This window comes from Oryza brachyantha, chromosome 12 (genome assembly GCF_000231095.2).
Source record: "Oryza brachyantha chromosome 12, ObraRS2, whole genome shotgun sequence".
NCBI lineage: Eukaryota > Viridiplantae > Streptophyta > Magnoliopsida > Poales > Poaceae > Oryza > Oryza brachyantha.
In genome coordinates, this window is record NC_023174.2 from 13,958,969 (window position 1) to 13,975,361 (window position 16,393).

Consider the following 16,393-nt stretch of genomic DNA (forward strand, 5'->3'; position numbering starts at 1 on the left):
GAGATTGTTGCCTTAGGTATTCACTTATATCTGGTTTTGCAATCATTTGCTTTAATGAATAATGATTCATGCCATTTATTTATTTATATAATAATAAGAGAGGGAAAGAGAGAGAGAGTTCTACATCTGATTTGCAGCATGGCATTGGGCCTGTTTGGGGAGCTTCCTCCAACTGCAGTTTTTTTCTAAAAGTTGTTTCTGCCAGAAGCTGCCTCAAACATTCCATAACTTCTAAGAATCTATAGATACAGATTCTGGGAAATGAACTAAGAATCCAGAAGCTGGAGAAGCTAGGTTTAGTAGTTTTTCCAGATTCTCAGAAGCTGGCTACCAAGCAGCTGCTTCTCAGAATCTAAAGTTCCCCCAAACAGGCCCAATGTTCTGAATAAGCCCCGAGTACTTGAGGGGCTTGTGGAATGAGACTTGCCAATGACTAAAGTAACAAGAAGCAAGTCAAACATATTTCATGTCATTAATGTGATTGACATCATCCATCTCTAACATCATTTGTCTAATTAAGTAGTTGGTGCATACTTCTATTGCTAGTGTCAAACCATGGAGAATGTTTAGGTGAAGCCGGCTGACAAGCTATACTATATTCAACTTGTAAACCCACTTTCTACAGTACAGCGTATTTTCCTAATTGTATGAACATGTGGAGAGGTCTAGTTGATTCAACTAAAAAATAAGTGTTTTATGGAACTGCATTCGACATAGTTGCGTCCTTTTATTCCACGTGGTGAGAAATCTGTAGCCTTAGTTAATACTTTACTAATAACTGAATAAATCCAATAAGAATATTGGTTAGTCAAAACTGAAGTACCTGACTAGTGACTAATTATTTCAACTTGCAGGTTTAAATATGGAATCTGTTGTTGTTTTTTTTTCATTCTTTTTCCCATTCTGGTCTGGTCTCTGTCTCACACTAGATGCCAAGAAAGAACATTTTAAGCCACTGTATCTAGGGATGCTGTTTTTGTTCTTTTCATAAGATTGCTAAGTCTCTATCTTAAGAAATGTTCAAATTACTTATAGCTGCCTGCATTGAAAATATTTATTTTGTGCCATATGGTCGCATAGATACATTTTAGGATCCAAGCTTCCCCGTTCAGATTATTTGCATGTGTTTGTGTTATTGCTTTAAATTTCTCAGGGTAGATGATGTCAATGATCAATGGAACTAAAAAAACTTTGTTTTGCCTCAGAATTGGTTTTACCTTTTTGGTCTTGAGTGCAATGTTTTCTGCCCTAGAGCTTCATTTCTTCAAAGCAACTAATATTTAATCATCTTTGAATTTACAGAAGTAATGTTGTTTCATATCCAGAAACATCTATCAAACATGGTCATCTACTTTGTGAAGACATATTTTTCTTTCAAATGTTTCTTTCAGGAACTGAACTGATCGTGCCTTCATGATTCATATTAAGAAGATATTAAGAAGAGATACTCCCTCCGTTTTATATTATAAGACTTTATGTGTTTGTTTAGATTTATTCATGTATCAGTTTATATGTTTTGTATATGTGTCTGGGTTTATTAGCATACGTGGAACGGATGGAATATATATCAAACTCCATGTTTCTATGCCATTGTTTAGGTGCCCGAGCTTTTTAATGGATGCATATATGTGACCAAAGTCCCCGATGAATGAATATAATTGGTCGAGGAACTTGATCGAGAAATTCAGAAGCTAATTTTGAAAGGTTTTAACGAGGTATGGCCGTATGGGTGAGATTATTGACGCTATGTATTCCCAGGTCAGGGACGATGATCCTAAGACGAGGAACGCAGCATGGTGTAGCGTTCCCTGTGACTCGTCATCATTCAAACAATACATCAGTAATCACCTAATCATGCATATCTAATTTATACTACGTAGGTGTGATCGATGAAAAGATGAAAAAAAGTCAAACGATGTATTTGTTAACGAAGAATAATTTATGAATAAAACTTATATATATATATATATTTAGTGATCTAAAAGTTAAGGCTGAAAATAAATTTTGGTGAAAAAACCCTAAAATTAACTCTAAATTTAAAATTAAAAAAATTAAATTTTATCTTATAATTACAAGTAGAAGTGGAAGGATAGAGGTGATATTGTCCGCACATTGCATATTTGACCGTATGTTGAAGTAAAATTTTAATTAAAAATTTCATTAACATGTCTATTATAAATCATCATTTTCTATATATATTATCACTTAATTGATGCATAAATTTATTACTAACATGTGGGCTCATTAGCCACACTACTTTTACACATGTATTACCATCCCGGTAGAGAATTGGCGTGACTGTGGGAGTGGTTGATATGTGGATCATCTATTACTACATAGCCATTTTCTCTTTCGAATAAATATGGTGTTGTTCGTGTGGGTGAGAACTGAGAGGTTCACTTTTATCTCTGTTTTATAGGAATATAGATATACGATATACAATACTCTCGAGAGCAAGTGCTCTTGTTGCTCGCATATCAATCAAATAATTATAATTTTTTAAGTTTAAACTTGATTCCTACAAAATATAGATAAAAACAAATATTTATGTAAATATACGAACATTATGCAAAGAAGTACATGCATGATGTGGTACAGCATTGAACTATTGATGTCACCTGTTTAGGGATGGGCGGTGTGATGGTTGCAAAGCCTCGGAGGTAGCTGACGAAGCCGTCTTTGAGCAGGCACGCCATCCCCGTCAGCTCCTCCTCGCCGCCGCCGCCGTCCCGCTCGCGGCCGCCGCCGCCGGCGTCGGCGACGTCTCGGAACGCGCGGTCGGCCTCGCGCCGGAGCCCGTGGCGGCCGAGGCTCTCGTAGAGCCGCACGGCCACCCGCCGCGCGGTGCCGGGCGACGCGGCGGCGATCCTGTCCCGGGCCTCCGGCGACGTGCACCGCGACAGCCCGGGCATCCGGGCCCGCGTCGCCGGCGTCTCCGATCCCCTCGCCGGCACCACCACCACCACCGCCGCGGCAGACTCGGCGTCTCTCTCGTCGTCGTCGTCGTCCGTCCACGAGCTGGCCGCCGGCGTGCGGGCGGCGGCGGGGGATGAGCAGTACGACGACCGCACCGGGGACTGCGACCGCGCGTTCCGCCGGCGGCCGCCGGAGGTGGGGCGCCACGTGGCGTCGGCCGGCGAGCTCGGAGCTCGCAGTGACCGCGACATCGCTGCACGCTGAGCTGCTCAGCTCGGGTTGAAAGTGCGGTGCTATTTAAAGGGCTTTGCTACGTACGGATGCATTCTTTTTAACATATTGTTTTGTATAAAGTTAATTATCTTATATTTATAACATAGATTTTTAATTTTATATTAGTAAATTTTATTATTTATACTACGAAATACTTAATTCACACATATCAATATATGTATACGTGTCTAGATTCATCAGGACACCAAATAAATCTAATCAAGAACAAAAAATCTTATAATATGAAACAGAGAAAATAGCTATCATAAAACTCAAATAATTTTTCATCTTTTGTCTTTATCTAACAAAGAACATCATATTACTATGTTGCAGGTGAGCTTCTAGAAGAATGTTAATTTTAGTAATTAATTCTATGATGTGATCTTGGGCGTTCGATTTGGAGGGATTTTTTTAGGAATTAGGACCAATCCACAAAATGATACTGTTAGATGGGCCTGTTAACTGTTGGGCTTCTTTGTGGTCCAAATGCCACCCTCCTACTAGAAAAAAAAAAGATAGCATGCCAATGAAACTATATGTTGGTTTTATTTGTTACTCGAAAAAAATCACTAGATCAAAGGTTACCAAAATTTTGGTACAAGAAAAGAGCTCAAACATTTAGTACCAAATTCACAATTTACCATTTTTTTCTAGCAATGTCGAATCTTGCCACTCGCCCACTCCCAATATATGAGTAATGTTAATTTGCATTCCCTTCAATTTTTTATGTTTAACACTTTGACTTTTACGTATACTTTGAGAACTTATCTTATTTAAAATTTTGTGTAATTATACAAAGATAAAAGTTATGCTTAAAGTTTACTTAATGATAACAAACTATAACAAATTAAGTGATAATTATGTACTTTTTAAGAAGATAAGTAGGTTTAAAAGTAAACAACGTCAAAAATGAAAAACCAAGAAGATTTGTGGTAATGATCTCTTTCTAACATTGCAACATCTTTAGTGCAAAAAAAATCTTAGAAACATTTTAACTTCTTGCCACTTTTATGGTTAAGCGGTAACAAATTTGTTACTCTACTATCATAGTGTGTTGTTAGAGGGATTAAAGTAAAGAGTGTCAAGAAAAATTAAAAGCCCCAAAATCTTGCCCTATGCACCATGGAAGACTTGAATGGGGGAGTGTTTGTAGAATTTTTGATAGCTCACTGTTGCAGACATGATTGATATGTTACCTACAAAGAAGTTCCCTAACCCCATCTTTTAGCTTTGGGTTACGCTTATAACCAAAATTTGATTTTCAATCTTAATTTTATAGTTAAGTTTGAGGTTTTTCACCTAAATTTGTTTTCAGGTTCGGCATTTAGATAGCTATGAATACATATATAAAAACTTTATTTATAAATTATTTTTCGTTTACAAATATGATGTTTGGCCTTTTCTTTTTACAATTTAAAGATAACCATGCATATCTAATCTCAGGACCTTGATTCGACATCATACGCTTTTATAGTTGATTAGCCCACAGATTAATAAAGTGTCCTCCACAAAAGCAATCACCAGGCTGGGTCTTATGGGAAAGCACGCAATTTGATTAAATTGTACTCGCAACAGCACCTGCTTGAAAAAAAAAAGGTCTAATCATAATGTGCATGAGATGATTCCCGTGAGAGAGATCAGCTGCCATGTGTAATTGATTAATTTGGTGTCTGCTTTGGGCTGGCGATCAGTTCAGAGCAAATTAAAACCAGACGATTAAACTAATTAAGGTCTTTTTGTTGCCTAGATTCATTTTAGAACTTTACAAGGAAGTTAGTAAAAAGATGCTTAGATGCTCATATGCAAAGGAAGTGACTCAAGTGATGAGTGTCTCTCACCAAAGTTTTTTTTTTTTTGGCCTTGTCTAGGGTAGATACTACAATGGAACCATTGCTTAACCACGACCTTAATTAAATTCAATTTTAGCTGGGTCCCACACCTTTACCCAAGGCAAAAGGTTTCTTTTTTGCATAACATGAATCATGGCAATTAATTAATGAGTTGCTTTGTTCACAATTAACTAATTAGTGGCTGCGACAACAAGAAAGTAGATAAAATTCATTTGAAAATAAAGTAGATAAAAATATTCTAGTGTGCCACTCGTACTGTTATTACCATTTGTGTATCCTGTTCCTGTTAAAGCCGTCGTATTGGCTTCTCATTTACCATACACCATCAAAATTTAAAAATTTAAAACAACTTCGCTCCTTTAAAATGACGGATTGATATTCAATTATAATTTTTTTAAAAATAATCTTTGCACTTTTTAGTATTAAAAATAATATATGTCAATATCCGTGATAGCAAAAAAGATGGTTAACACCCTCCACGAATATTTATTTATTTATTTTAGAAAATATTATACTATATTGTGCTAATCCATAGCAAAGTACATGTATTAGGCTAGCAGATGTAATTTTTAATCTGGTATTTTTCCACCGTTCTGTTCTTTTTTTAAACTATGGTTCTGACTTCTGAAACCGCCAAGAGTAGACTTATATACGGCCTATCCTAATTTTTCTGTTTATTTGTTTATTTTCCTGCTATTCCGTGCTAGTATTTGTTTACCCTGGCTCAACCTAAACCCAATTGTGATGAGGAAAAAAAAAGCAAAAATCATCTCGTATCTTCCTATCAATTAAAGTCCATGTAAAATTTGATGGCCCAAACACATTTTCCACGAACATTGTTTAGAAATTCTCGCCCACTGCAAAGTGAAATTAGGGTTTACATCGGTGTCGGGCGAAACCACTTCGCTAGCTGCCCAGGACTAAGGGATGACATAAGAATACCATACGCTCTTATAGCTAACAATATACACTGTGAACTTTAGCCATAAGACAGTAATGACAAAAATTATCCTTAAGCTTAGAGCTTGACCTTAAGGAATAAAATGATAAAGTAAACACATGCACATGCCAACTAGTATATTTATTAGAGATAAAAGCTAGATTTCATACGTAGATATGGGACCCATATTAATATTTTTCTTGTTTTAACTATTGTGCCGATAACAATAGTGTATGATGAGACCTACCTTATTTTCAAACATAAATATTGATGATGCCCTAACGGATGTATATATTGTCAGTGTTGGGTGGATTGTTTGTAAATTCTTTTCTTAATATTCATCTATATAAATTTAGGCATGCCATTAATGACCATAACAAGACTAAACATACAAAAAATAAAAAATAGAGATTAAGCTCACTTTTTTTCCCTTTCACTCCCGTTCTGCGTTGCTACCTATTAAATGGTTGTATTCTTTTTCATTATTATGATTCTGTGATAGTTATTTAAGGGTGTAAATGATTGAATTAGACACTACAAAGCTAAAAATTTATATTAAAAATATAAAATATTATACTTTTATATAACTTTTTAGAGAATATGGACCGTTTAATAATTTTAAAAGGTGCATGTAAAAATAGAAAAAAATGATAAAAAATCAACGGTAAATAACGCAGCCCATGTATCCTTGGCTCGCACGAAACGTCAGAACGCGCCCCGGGTCCGTCCGACGTGGCGAGCCGAGTCCACGCACGCAAACGCAAGTGCAACAGAGCCCCCCGCACAGGCACAGGCGCATGCCCTCCCCTCCCTCCCCTCCTCTCCTGCGGGATCATCTGCGCCGGATAGCCACACACACCCAACCCCACCTCCACCCACGCCACGCCACGCGTCCGAGCAAGGACCCTGACAGGGTGGGGCCCACCTAGTGCCAGCCAGTCACGGCCCGCCACGCGTCCCCGCAAGGCCCCCCATCTTTTATATTGCTCTCACGAGCGCCTCTCCAACCTTCTCTTCTCTCTCTCTCCTCTCTCCTCGCCGTCGCCGTCTCCTCCACCCCCACCCTCTGACGCGTGGGGCCCGCCTGCCATCCTCCCCCGCCGCCGCCGCTCGCCCGCCGGCCGGGCAGGGCGGCACCGTGGGGGTTCGGTTCCGCCGTCCGCGGGCGCTGATCCGAGCCGGGGCCAGGCCCCCCCCCCCACTCCACGTCCTGATCGGCTCCCTGAGCCCTAGGGTTTCGTACACCCCCCTCTCGCCTGCTCGGCTCGCTCCGCGCCGCCCCCAGGTCGGGCTCCGGCGGGGATAGAGATCTGATCTCCCCGGCCGGTGGCGGAAGAGGGCCTCGTGGTGGGAGGTTGGTTGCGCTCGATTTGGGGCGCTGCGGAATTTGGAGGTCCGTGTGAGAGGGCGCTAGCTCGCGAGGAGGAGGAGGAGGAGGAGCTATGGCGTCGAGCCTGCTCACTACGGACAAGAGGTTCGCCAACCCCGTCACCCGCCCCCGAGCCCTAATGCGCTCGGCGATTCAATTTTGTGTCACTTGTGATTTTTGTTGATGTGATTTTTCGAGTTGCGATTATGGATTGGATGTGCAGAACCTTTGCATTGCTGCATACGGAGAGTTTGATTATGTATCCCGAAATTTAAGGATTTTCTTAGAAATATAAGGTTTTGATTCTACTTGATAGTGTGTGGTGCTTATGCTGGCATCAGACCATTGGTTTCTGATTTCGTGATTTATGGGTACTAGGTTTTGGATTGTAGTATGACAGGTCTTGTGCTCTTTAGGTCAATTGGTCTGATCCTGTGTTTTTGGGGGTAATGTTGCATGCGAGATGATTTTATCTGTGTGGTGGCATGCCAGTGATATTAAAGAAAATAACTGTAGCTCTATGAGCAGAGTGCCCCAATTTGTGTTTATTCAATTTGGACAATTGAGAATTGTGCAGTTTTGACTTGGTGCAAATGGAGTTTTTGTACCATGTTAGATTTTGCATATTCACAGTATCTGTCTCTGATGAGTTTCAAATCCTGTCCAATAGCCCAGCTCTTCAGGTGTAGTGATTTCACTTTTGCGCCTTGGTCTTGTGACTTTTACGTAAAGCTGATAGATTTTTTGTTATATATGTCGTCAAGCCCGATTTGGCATATTGTTGGCGTTCAAATCTCTAGTCCCCTTGATATAATTATCCAGGCGGTACGTGCTGCCTGATGTCATTCGTAAAACAACTTAGGGCATTCCTGTGGTTTCTTTGCATGGTAAATGATTGTGCACCATAAATGTAACATTCATACACTGTATATCTTATATTCCCTCTGTTTCACATTATAAGACTTTCTGGTCTTGCCTAAATTCATGTGTGCTAATGAATCTAGACACATATACAAAACATATATATTGATACATGGATGAATCTAGGCAAACCCAAAAAATCTTATAACATGGAACGGCGGGAATAGTTTTTTTTTGTGTGTGGTGTAGTTCTAGTATTTCCTTATAATATGGAACGGAGGGAGTATTTCTTCTCAATAGTATGCCTTTTGTGCTTGCATACTCAAAGTAATTCATTTAATAATTACTTATATATAAGGCGTGCTTTACTTGTATGCATGTTCAACTATATAAGGTGCTCACTGTTTTCAAATTAATTTTTTACTCAATTCCTCCGCTAACTTGGTTCTGCAGCATGCATGTAATAATAATTCAAATCACAAATTTGGTTATTGTTTTGGTATGAGGATGTGGCTCTTTGTGATGAATATGCATGCTGTTGTTTTGGCTCCATAGTCAGTGCATTGAATGTGCAGCATGCATGTAATACTCCCATATAGTAGTATTCACCATATGAGTTAAGAAGTTGCATGAATGTAATTAAGGCACAAATGGGGGAAGTGTAGTCCTTTTTGCTGGATCATTGGTTTACGTGCAAAAATAAAACCTCATATAGTTTAAGGAAGGGAGTTCATAGTTATGTTAGCATATTCATTATCTGCTACCTTTTGCAGATGGGCTGCCCCTGCAAGGAAATCTGGCATGACTGTTCTAGGAAAAATTCCAAAACCTATTAATTTGCCAAGTCAAAGGTATCTGGTTTCTATCTGGTTGTTGACACCCATATCTTGATTTATGGATTTGTTTATGTGTCGGCTGATTCATTAGTTTCTCATGAAGGTTGGAAAATCACGGTCTTGACCCCAATGTGGAAATTGTTCCAAAGTAAGCTACACTCTTTTTATATTTATCACTTGCTTATGATTTGATACTTTCAGATATTCAATATGCTACATTTAAACTTCTCTATGTTCCTTGTGATTGCTATTGTGATGTGTCTATGGTACGTATGTTAGGGGCACCCTCACATGGGGTAGCAAACCCAATACTACAACCCCAAATGCATGGAATTCATCTTCACTCCTTTCTCCCAAGAACGATGGAAGTTCCAATTCACCCAGCCACTTTAATGGACGACCCTCTTCTGGGGGAGGATCAAGACCCTCAACAGCTGGAAGCGAATCCCTTGACTCACCGAATGCTTGGGGTTCAAGTTCTCGACCATCCACAGCATCGAGCACGCTCCCAACCAATCATTTACAAACGGTGACAACTCGTCCTCGAAGTGCAGAGACAAGACCAGGAAGCTCACAACTTTCCCGGTTTGCAGACAATTCTTCAGAGAATATGAAAGTATCAATAAGAACTATTGACAAATCGGTAATAAACCACACTAAAACCTAACTGGATCGAATGTAGCATATATTTCATATGATTGGTTAAAATTTCTATATGCAGGGATCTTCATCACATGGACATGGATTTACTCTAAGTACCGGTGATTTCCCAACACTTGGCTCTGAGTCAAACAGTCAACGAGGTAATCTGCACCATAACATATCTCATGTTATTTTTTTCATTTGGATTTATAACGTCGTGCTTTCTAATTAGCATGTTAAACTCTTAACTGTATTGAGCATGTGAAGTGTACAAAATCGCCATTGCACTATGGCCAATCTCAGTATTTTTCCAATTTTTTGATGCATAAAAGGTGTTTTGATGTACAAAAGGAGCTCATAAAAGGTGTTTTGATATACAAAAGGAGCTCCCTTTACAGTTTACAGCTTTCTTAATTATAGGTCATAGCTCTAAAGGACGCCCGACTTCTAGTTCGGGTAAAGAGGCAGCACAAAATGAACAAGGAAAGAGCCTGCCAGCTGGTATTACTAATTAAACTGCTTTCTCATTGATGGCAGTGCTTATTGCTGCTCGAAACATTCAATTGCCTTACCGTTGGTAATGTTTGTGTGTGCTAGGACCTACTGAAGAAATATTGTCAGCCAATAGTCAGTCTGTGGATAACATAAAGACAGAGCAGCATGTGTATGATCATGGAGGTGCTCCCTTCCCAGCTAAAAGTCTGCCAAATGAAGTTCAGCAGCCACAACCTTACCCTGCTAACTTTTGTGTGCCCCCACCACATTTTGATTCATGGCATGCGCCTCCAGGTCATCCCCCTGATGGAATGTGGCACAGAGGAGCGGCACCAGGTGGGCCATACAGACCACTAGGCCCACCTGGTGGTGGTTTCCCTGTCGAGCCATTCGCTTATTATGGTCAGTTCCCACCCAACTCAGAAGCAACAGCAAGGCAGGGCCCAGGACATGGTGGGTATCAACCTAAAAACGGAGATGCATATCTTTCAATGCCTCCTAATTCCTACATGATGAACCAGCCTGTTATTCCAGTCAGACCAGTTTACCAGAGCCCAATGTCTTATGATGGGTATTATGGCCCTCCTCCACGAGCAAGCTTCAACAATCCCAATGTGAGAGATTCACCTTTTGTTGGAGGTCCTCATCAACCAGGAATATTAAATCAATTCCCCAACCAGCAAGAGAAGTTCCACCCTGGACATCCTCAGAGCAGACCTGGGAAACATGAAGTAGCTCCTAATGAGCATTTGGAATCTGATAGAATACATGTGATCCAGCGAGGACAGCCTAGGATTTTGCATGATAACTTAAGAGGGCCACGTGAAGTCGAGAGAAATGCTCAACCAGCACCACCACTTCTTCCACATCCAAATGGAAATCGGATTGATGTAAACAGGAGGGCAGATATAAGGGAAACCTTTAATGAAAAGAACAGGGTCCTTATGAAGTCGGTGCCTGACCATAGAGGCCCAGCGGATGCAAGTCATTTGTCTATTCCAGAAAATGTGCACCCGCATCCCAGGGAAACTGATGATGGCACTATCCGGAAGAAGTTCAAGGACGATAACCCCATTATTCCTGATCAGCAACCTGTCATTAAGAAGAATGTGGCTTTAATAGAGAAAATAGAAAGTTTGAATAACAAAGCTAGAAATGTTGATGTGCGAAATATTGCAGAACCATTATCATCCAAAGAAGCCAAGGAGAAGCAGCAAAAAAGTGCTCCTTCAAAGGAAGTTCAGGTGATGAAATGTGTCCCATCTGCTGTTGCCATCCCAAATTTTGCTACCTCTTCTTCCCTGCCTGCTGATGTTTCTTATATTTCTCTTATGGTGCAGAAACAAGTCAAACTACAAAATGTACCTGCTGGTGGTATGGCTGTTGAACTGTCACACTCTGAGTTAACTGAAACCACTAAAGCTGGAAATCCTGGTGAATCAACTCGTGATCGACCACACAGGAGGGGTGATTCTTCAAGAAGCAGTCACCATGGTCCTGTTAAAGATAGGATAGCTAATAACTCTGCAGGACAGGGACTCAGAGAAAATTCTGGAACTGATTCTTCACCAATTATTAGTTTGAGAAATAGCCAGCATGACCAGCCTCCTGATGATGCTTTGAAGCTGGAACCTGTGATGGTCACTGATGATATGCCAGCTTCACTTGATTTTGAATCTCAGGTATATGGCTCTAGATTTCTTATCATATCTTTACAATATTTCAGAGCTATCTGCCATACTAATTTTCATTTTTCCCCATATATCTTTACAAAATTGTACAGCTATCATCCTAGTTTTTCACATGCTTTCTGTAGTATCTCAATTTACCAGTTAACTATCTTTATATACATTTTAAATGATTATATTACTTCAGATTACCTTGATATTTTTTTATTTACAAGAATTTATTCAAGTAAAACTGTTAAAGAAGTTGCATTTTTGTTACCTTGATAATTTTTTTTATCTACAAGAACCTATTCCAGTTAAAGAAGTTGCATTTCAATTTTTTTGACAATGTTTCAAGGTTCTAGTGAATTAACCTGTACTCTATCTGTATTTGAGATGCTCATGCTGGTCATACTTCATATTTCAGTACAAACATAGGCCTGATAGCTTAAAATTGGGACACCTAATGCTCTTCTTTGTTCTCAATTCCCATTCTACACGCTTAGGTGAATCTTTTCATTCTTTTCAACGTTTAGGTGTTCTTAAAATATATTATTTAAGTTTATAGGATGTTTTGGATGCTTCATGGTTCTCCAATATCTATATATGACCATTGTTGAGCTAGTTAAAAAATATAGGAACTATTATATTACCAAGAAAACATTTTTTCATGTAAATCTAATGAACAATATTTTCTCATGGCCATCCAATAGTGTATATACATTGTTCTTCAAATTAGGTAAGTCTGAGTGAACACTGTCTACAATGTCATTTTATTTCCTTGTTACTTGCATGTGCTACATAGTTTTGCCATTATTAGGTCAGTATATACTTATAGCAAGCTAAGTTTACTGAATATAGTTGCTTTAATATAATTTAAAATAGTTCATTTGGTCATATGGATGAAGTGGTTAAAATGGACAACAAACAATGTAATGTCTAGTGCAAGGTTAGTGTGACATGTAGGAATTCATAATTTTCTGCTTAGTGACTTTCTTTTCTTGGTTTTACTTCCATTTAGCGTGCAAAAATGAGGGAGTTGGCTGCACAACGCGCAAAACAATTGCAAGCTGAGGAGGAGGAACGTACAAAGCAACAGAGAGCAAAAGCTCTTGCAAAGTTGGAAGAACTGAATAGGCGTTCGTCAGTACATCAGAAGAGCTCAAATGATGCACCACCAGAGATTGCCGTAGTGCAACAAAAACAAAATGCTGGATTTGATGAGACTGCCAAACCTGCTAGTTTGGCTGCTGAATCTTGTGATGTTGCATGTGATAGTCATACTGCTCTTCAGCCACCAAATGGCCCCAAGCATACTGAACTTTCTGTACAGTCCAAGTCTTCTACACCAACACATGCTTTAGGTGTTGGTAAAGATCCTACTGTTCATAATAGCTCATCGTCAGCCAGGAACTCAGAGCATGAAGGCCAGAAAGTTATAGCACAATCACATGGCATTAATGTCCCAAAGCCTAGACAGGGCTACAGAAGAAGGCAAGCTGTCTCTGAGGTCTCTGAGAAATTTCCTAGTGAGAAGTCCAGTGCAGTGTTAAGCACAGAAAGTGGCAAGAAAATTGTTGAGGCCCTTTTGGACACTCCAACTGCTATTGTTACATCACATGACGATACCCTGGCCCACAACAAGAAGAGTGCCAGACACTCAAGAAATAAGAAAAAGTCTGATGAAGCTCCAGTTACTTGTAAGCATCCACCTGTAGTGCTCAATGAGCAGGATTTAGTCAAAGCTCCTAGTGACAAAGTCCCTAGCGAGCCAAAAATGCAAACATCTAGTGAGCCAAAAACACATACTGCTGGTGTTATCATCAGTAGTTCAATAGTTCCTAGTAAAGGTACTGTTGTCACTGTGGGAAGTATAATGGTGGGTGGTATTTCGTTTGGATCTTTGAACCAAGCAGATGAAACAGATGAAGCTCATAGTAGCAGCTTCAACAGCCACCCAAGACGCCAGCAGGCAAAAAAATCAGGAAAAAACCAGCAGGCTGTCCGACCTATTGAGAGGCCACATGGGAATGAGGGTGCTGTATGGGCACCAGTTAAGCTGCCAGGACAGAGCGAACATTCTGGCGATGCCATGAGGAAAGCAGGAGTAGTTGCTCCCACTCAGCCAGCTGGACAGAACACCAATGATGGGGAGAACATTACGAAAACAAAAAGGGCTGAAATGGAGAGGTATGTTCCCAAGCCTCTAACCAAAGAGCTTCAGCAGCAGAATTTGGAGGAAATAATTGAAAAGTCTACTGGTGGTAAACTTGAGACTGCACCTGAGGCCAAGAAATGGGAGGGCAAGAAAACTAATAGAGGGCATGGGAAGTCTCATCCTTCTTGGCGTAGAAGAAATACAGATGAGTCAACTTTGGTAGGACCCAATGCCACTGAGCTATCAGACAACTATCAAGAGTCACATGAACCTCAGAGACAGACTGATCAGCATCAATCGCTTGAACCTGATAGGCAAGAAGATGCTCTTGCTAGTAATAGTTCAGCTGTAGCTGAAACTGTTACATCAGTAGTTACAGTTACTTCTGCCAAGGAGCATGGTGCAGCTAACAGGCAAAGGCGTCAGCATGTTAAGGCTCAGAAAAATGAGGGAAGTAATTACCCTACTGAGAACAAGGATCAAGCAGCAGCACCACCAGCACTGGGCATTGATTCAAACTCGTATGAACGTAGAAGTATGTTGAGATCTGATGTGAAGAACAGTGGAACAATATCACAATCTAGAGCACACTGGAAGCCTAAAACCATCTCCCAATCCCAGAGCAATTCACATGAGGCTTCCATCTCCCAGTCCCAGAGCAATTCACATGGCAATATTGCTAAGGATGAACACGTGGATAGTGCAACTCCACAAGACAGCAGCAGCATCAACCTTGCTGGAAACAGTGGTGGAGATGATGAAAAGCATGCACACGGTGGAGAAAAGAGACATGTAGAAGATCATCAGAAGAGCGAGAGCCATGAAACTGCAGAACAGCAGCTTAGTCATGCACCGCGCCGACAGGGCAACCACAATGGGAGGTACCACAGAGGAGGTGGCACAAACAGGGGAAGGGGTTATGATGCTGGGAAGCCAAGCCATGGCGCAAACACAGACAGGCGGAGGGGTGGCACTCATCTCGAATACCAGCCCGTCGGATCCTTCAGTAAATCCACAGACTTCCAGCAGAACCCAAGTGTCGATGAACGGGCCGAGGGGCCTCCAGTGCACAGGGAGCGCGTCCACAATAAGGGGCCACACCCTGCTGGCCAGTTCGTCAAGCGGAACCCTGCCTCGGCCCCATCTGCAAATGCTTACCGAGACGAATAATTTTCCTCCACCCCAAAGGATTCCTAAGCTGTGCGATCTCTCTCTTTCTGGGTGACGAACAGCAGGTTTGTGAATGTAATGTTTCCACAGTTGATGCCAGTTCAGGGGACTCGTCTGATGTGATGATCTCAACTTCTCAGGCTCCTTGTGTCTAACATGTTCAGAGATTAGCAGGTCAAAAGCCACGGCGGCGGCAGCCCTTCGTCGTCGTCGGCGGCGGTTAGTACTAGTGGGGTGTAATGGATTTTGTCTGTTCCAGGGCCGTTTGGCCCCTCGCGTGTGATTGTTAATTGTTCTGCAGGAGCATCATCATCATCCCTTGCTTCGGTGAGATGTGATGTTGGAAAACTTTGGAATGTGTACTAACTGGAGTTGACTGAGAACTCAGGTGTTATTAGCATCTAAACAGAAGATAGTTCGTTTTGGGTGATCTGATTTGGGGTTCAGGAGGACAGATTATTGATGTCACCATGATATTATCATACGATGCCCATGTTTTGTGTTATTTGGGGAGATCAGAGCTGGGATACTGGGTATCATGTTTTACTTTTAGTTAGACAGGAATAGAAGATAGCCATGATCTCAATATAGGTTTGATTGGGATCGGAATGATCACGTAGGTTTGATCGTGATGGAGACTATCCTGATGGGAATACTATTATCTGCTTGCATTAAACGCAAAGGGAGAGAATTTTAGTTATGTAAAATATGAGCCTTTGCTTGTTAATGTGGGCATGAAAAGCCCAACCAACACCTACCCCAACCTCCCATCCGATACCTCAGCGTTCCAAGCTTCCAACCTCCATCAGTCAGGCATCATACCAGTGTCTAATCCTCCTTTAAAACGACCATCATCCGCTTAGGAGAATGACACGTTAACAGCGTTAGCTGTATAGTCTATGCCTCTTTTAAGTATAATTTCTCTGGAAACTTGCTTCACCAGTATTTTGTAAGATGTTTTTTTAAGTTAACCTTTCAACTTTCTGATATTTAATTCATTTGTGTCCTCGAATGATATTGTAATTGTCACAAACTTTCATGCATCATCTGATCATCCTTCAGCACTTCGGGATGGAACTACTTGTGGGAATCTTTACTAATATTTCTTATTGATGTTCTTAGTCCAAAAGAGAAACATTATTTTTTTTTCAACGCTATATGTTAGCGCGCTCATTTGATCTTCACTTGCAGTTATGGACACTGAAAATCTACTACA

At 40.6% G+C, this 16,393-nt stretch overlaps 1 protein-coding gene across 1 annotated transcript; it reads left to right on the forward strand.

Annotated features, from left to right (window-relative positions):
* The first annotated feature begins 7,043 nt into the window (after nucleotides 1–7,043).
* Nucleotides 7,044–15,610, forward strand: LOC102700010 (protein MODIFIER OF SNC1 1). Its single transcript, XM_006664048.3, has 9 exons — nucleotides 7,044–7,453; nucleotides 8,983–9,060; nucleotides 9,149–9,193; nucleotides 9,325–9,688; nucleotides 9,767–9,848; nucleotides 10,108–10,188; nucleotides 10,285–11,426; nucleotides 11,523–11,864; nucleotides 12,871–15,610. Exons 1-9 carry the CDS (start codon nucleotides 7,422–7,424, stop codon nucleotides 15,175–15,177), a joined length of 4,473 nt encoding a protein of 1,490 aa, XP_006664111.1. The 5' UTR covers nucleotides 7,044–7,421; the 3' UTR covers nucleotides 15,178–15,610.
* The last annotated feature ends 783 nt before the right edge of the window (nucleotides 15,611–16,393 follow it).

Coding starts and splice junctions, on each gene's coding strand:
- LOC102700010 (XM_006664048.3), top strand. CDS start 7,422: ATGGCGTCGAGCCTGCTCACTACGGACAAGAG. Junction 9,689..9,766: donor TAAGAACTATTGACAAATCG/GTAATAAACCAC, acceptor TTCTATATGCAG/GGATCTTCATCACATGGACA. Junction 10,189..10,284: donor AGGAAAGAGCCTGCCAGCTG/GTATTACTAATT, acceptor TGTGTGTGCTAG/GACCTACTGAAGAAATATTG.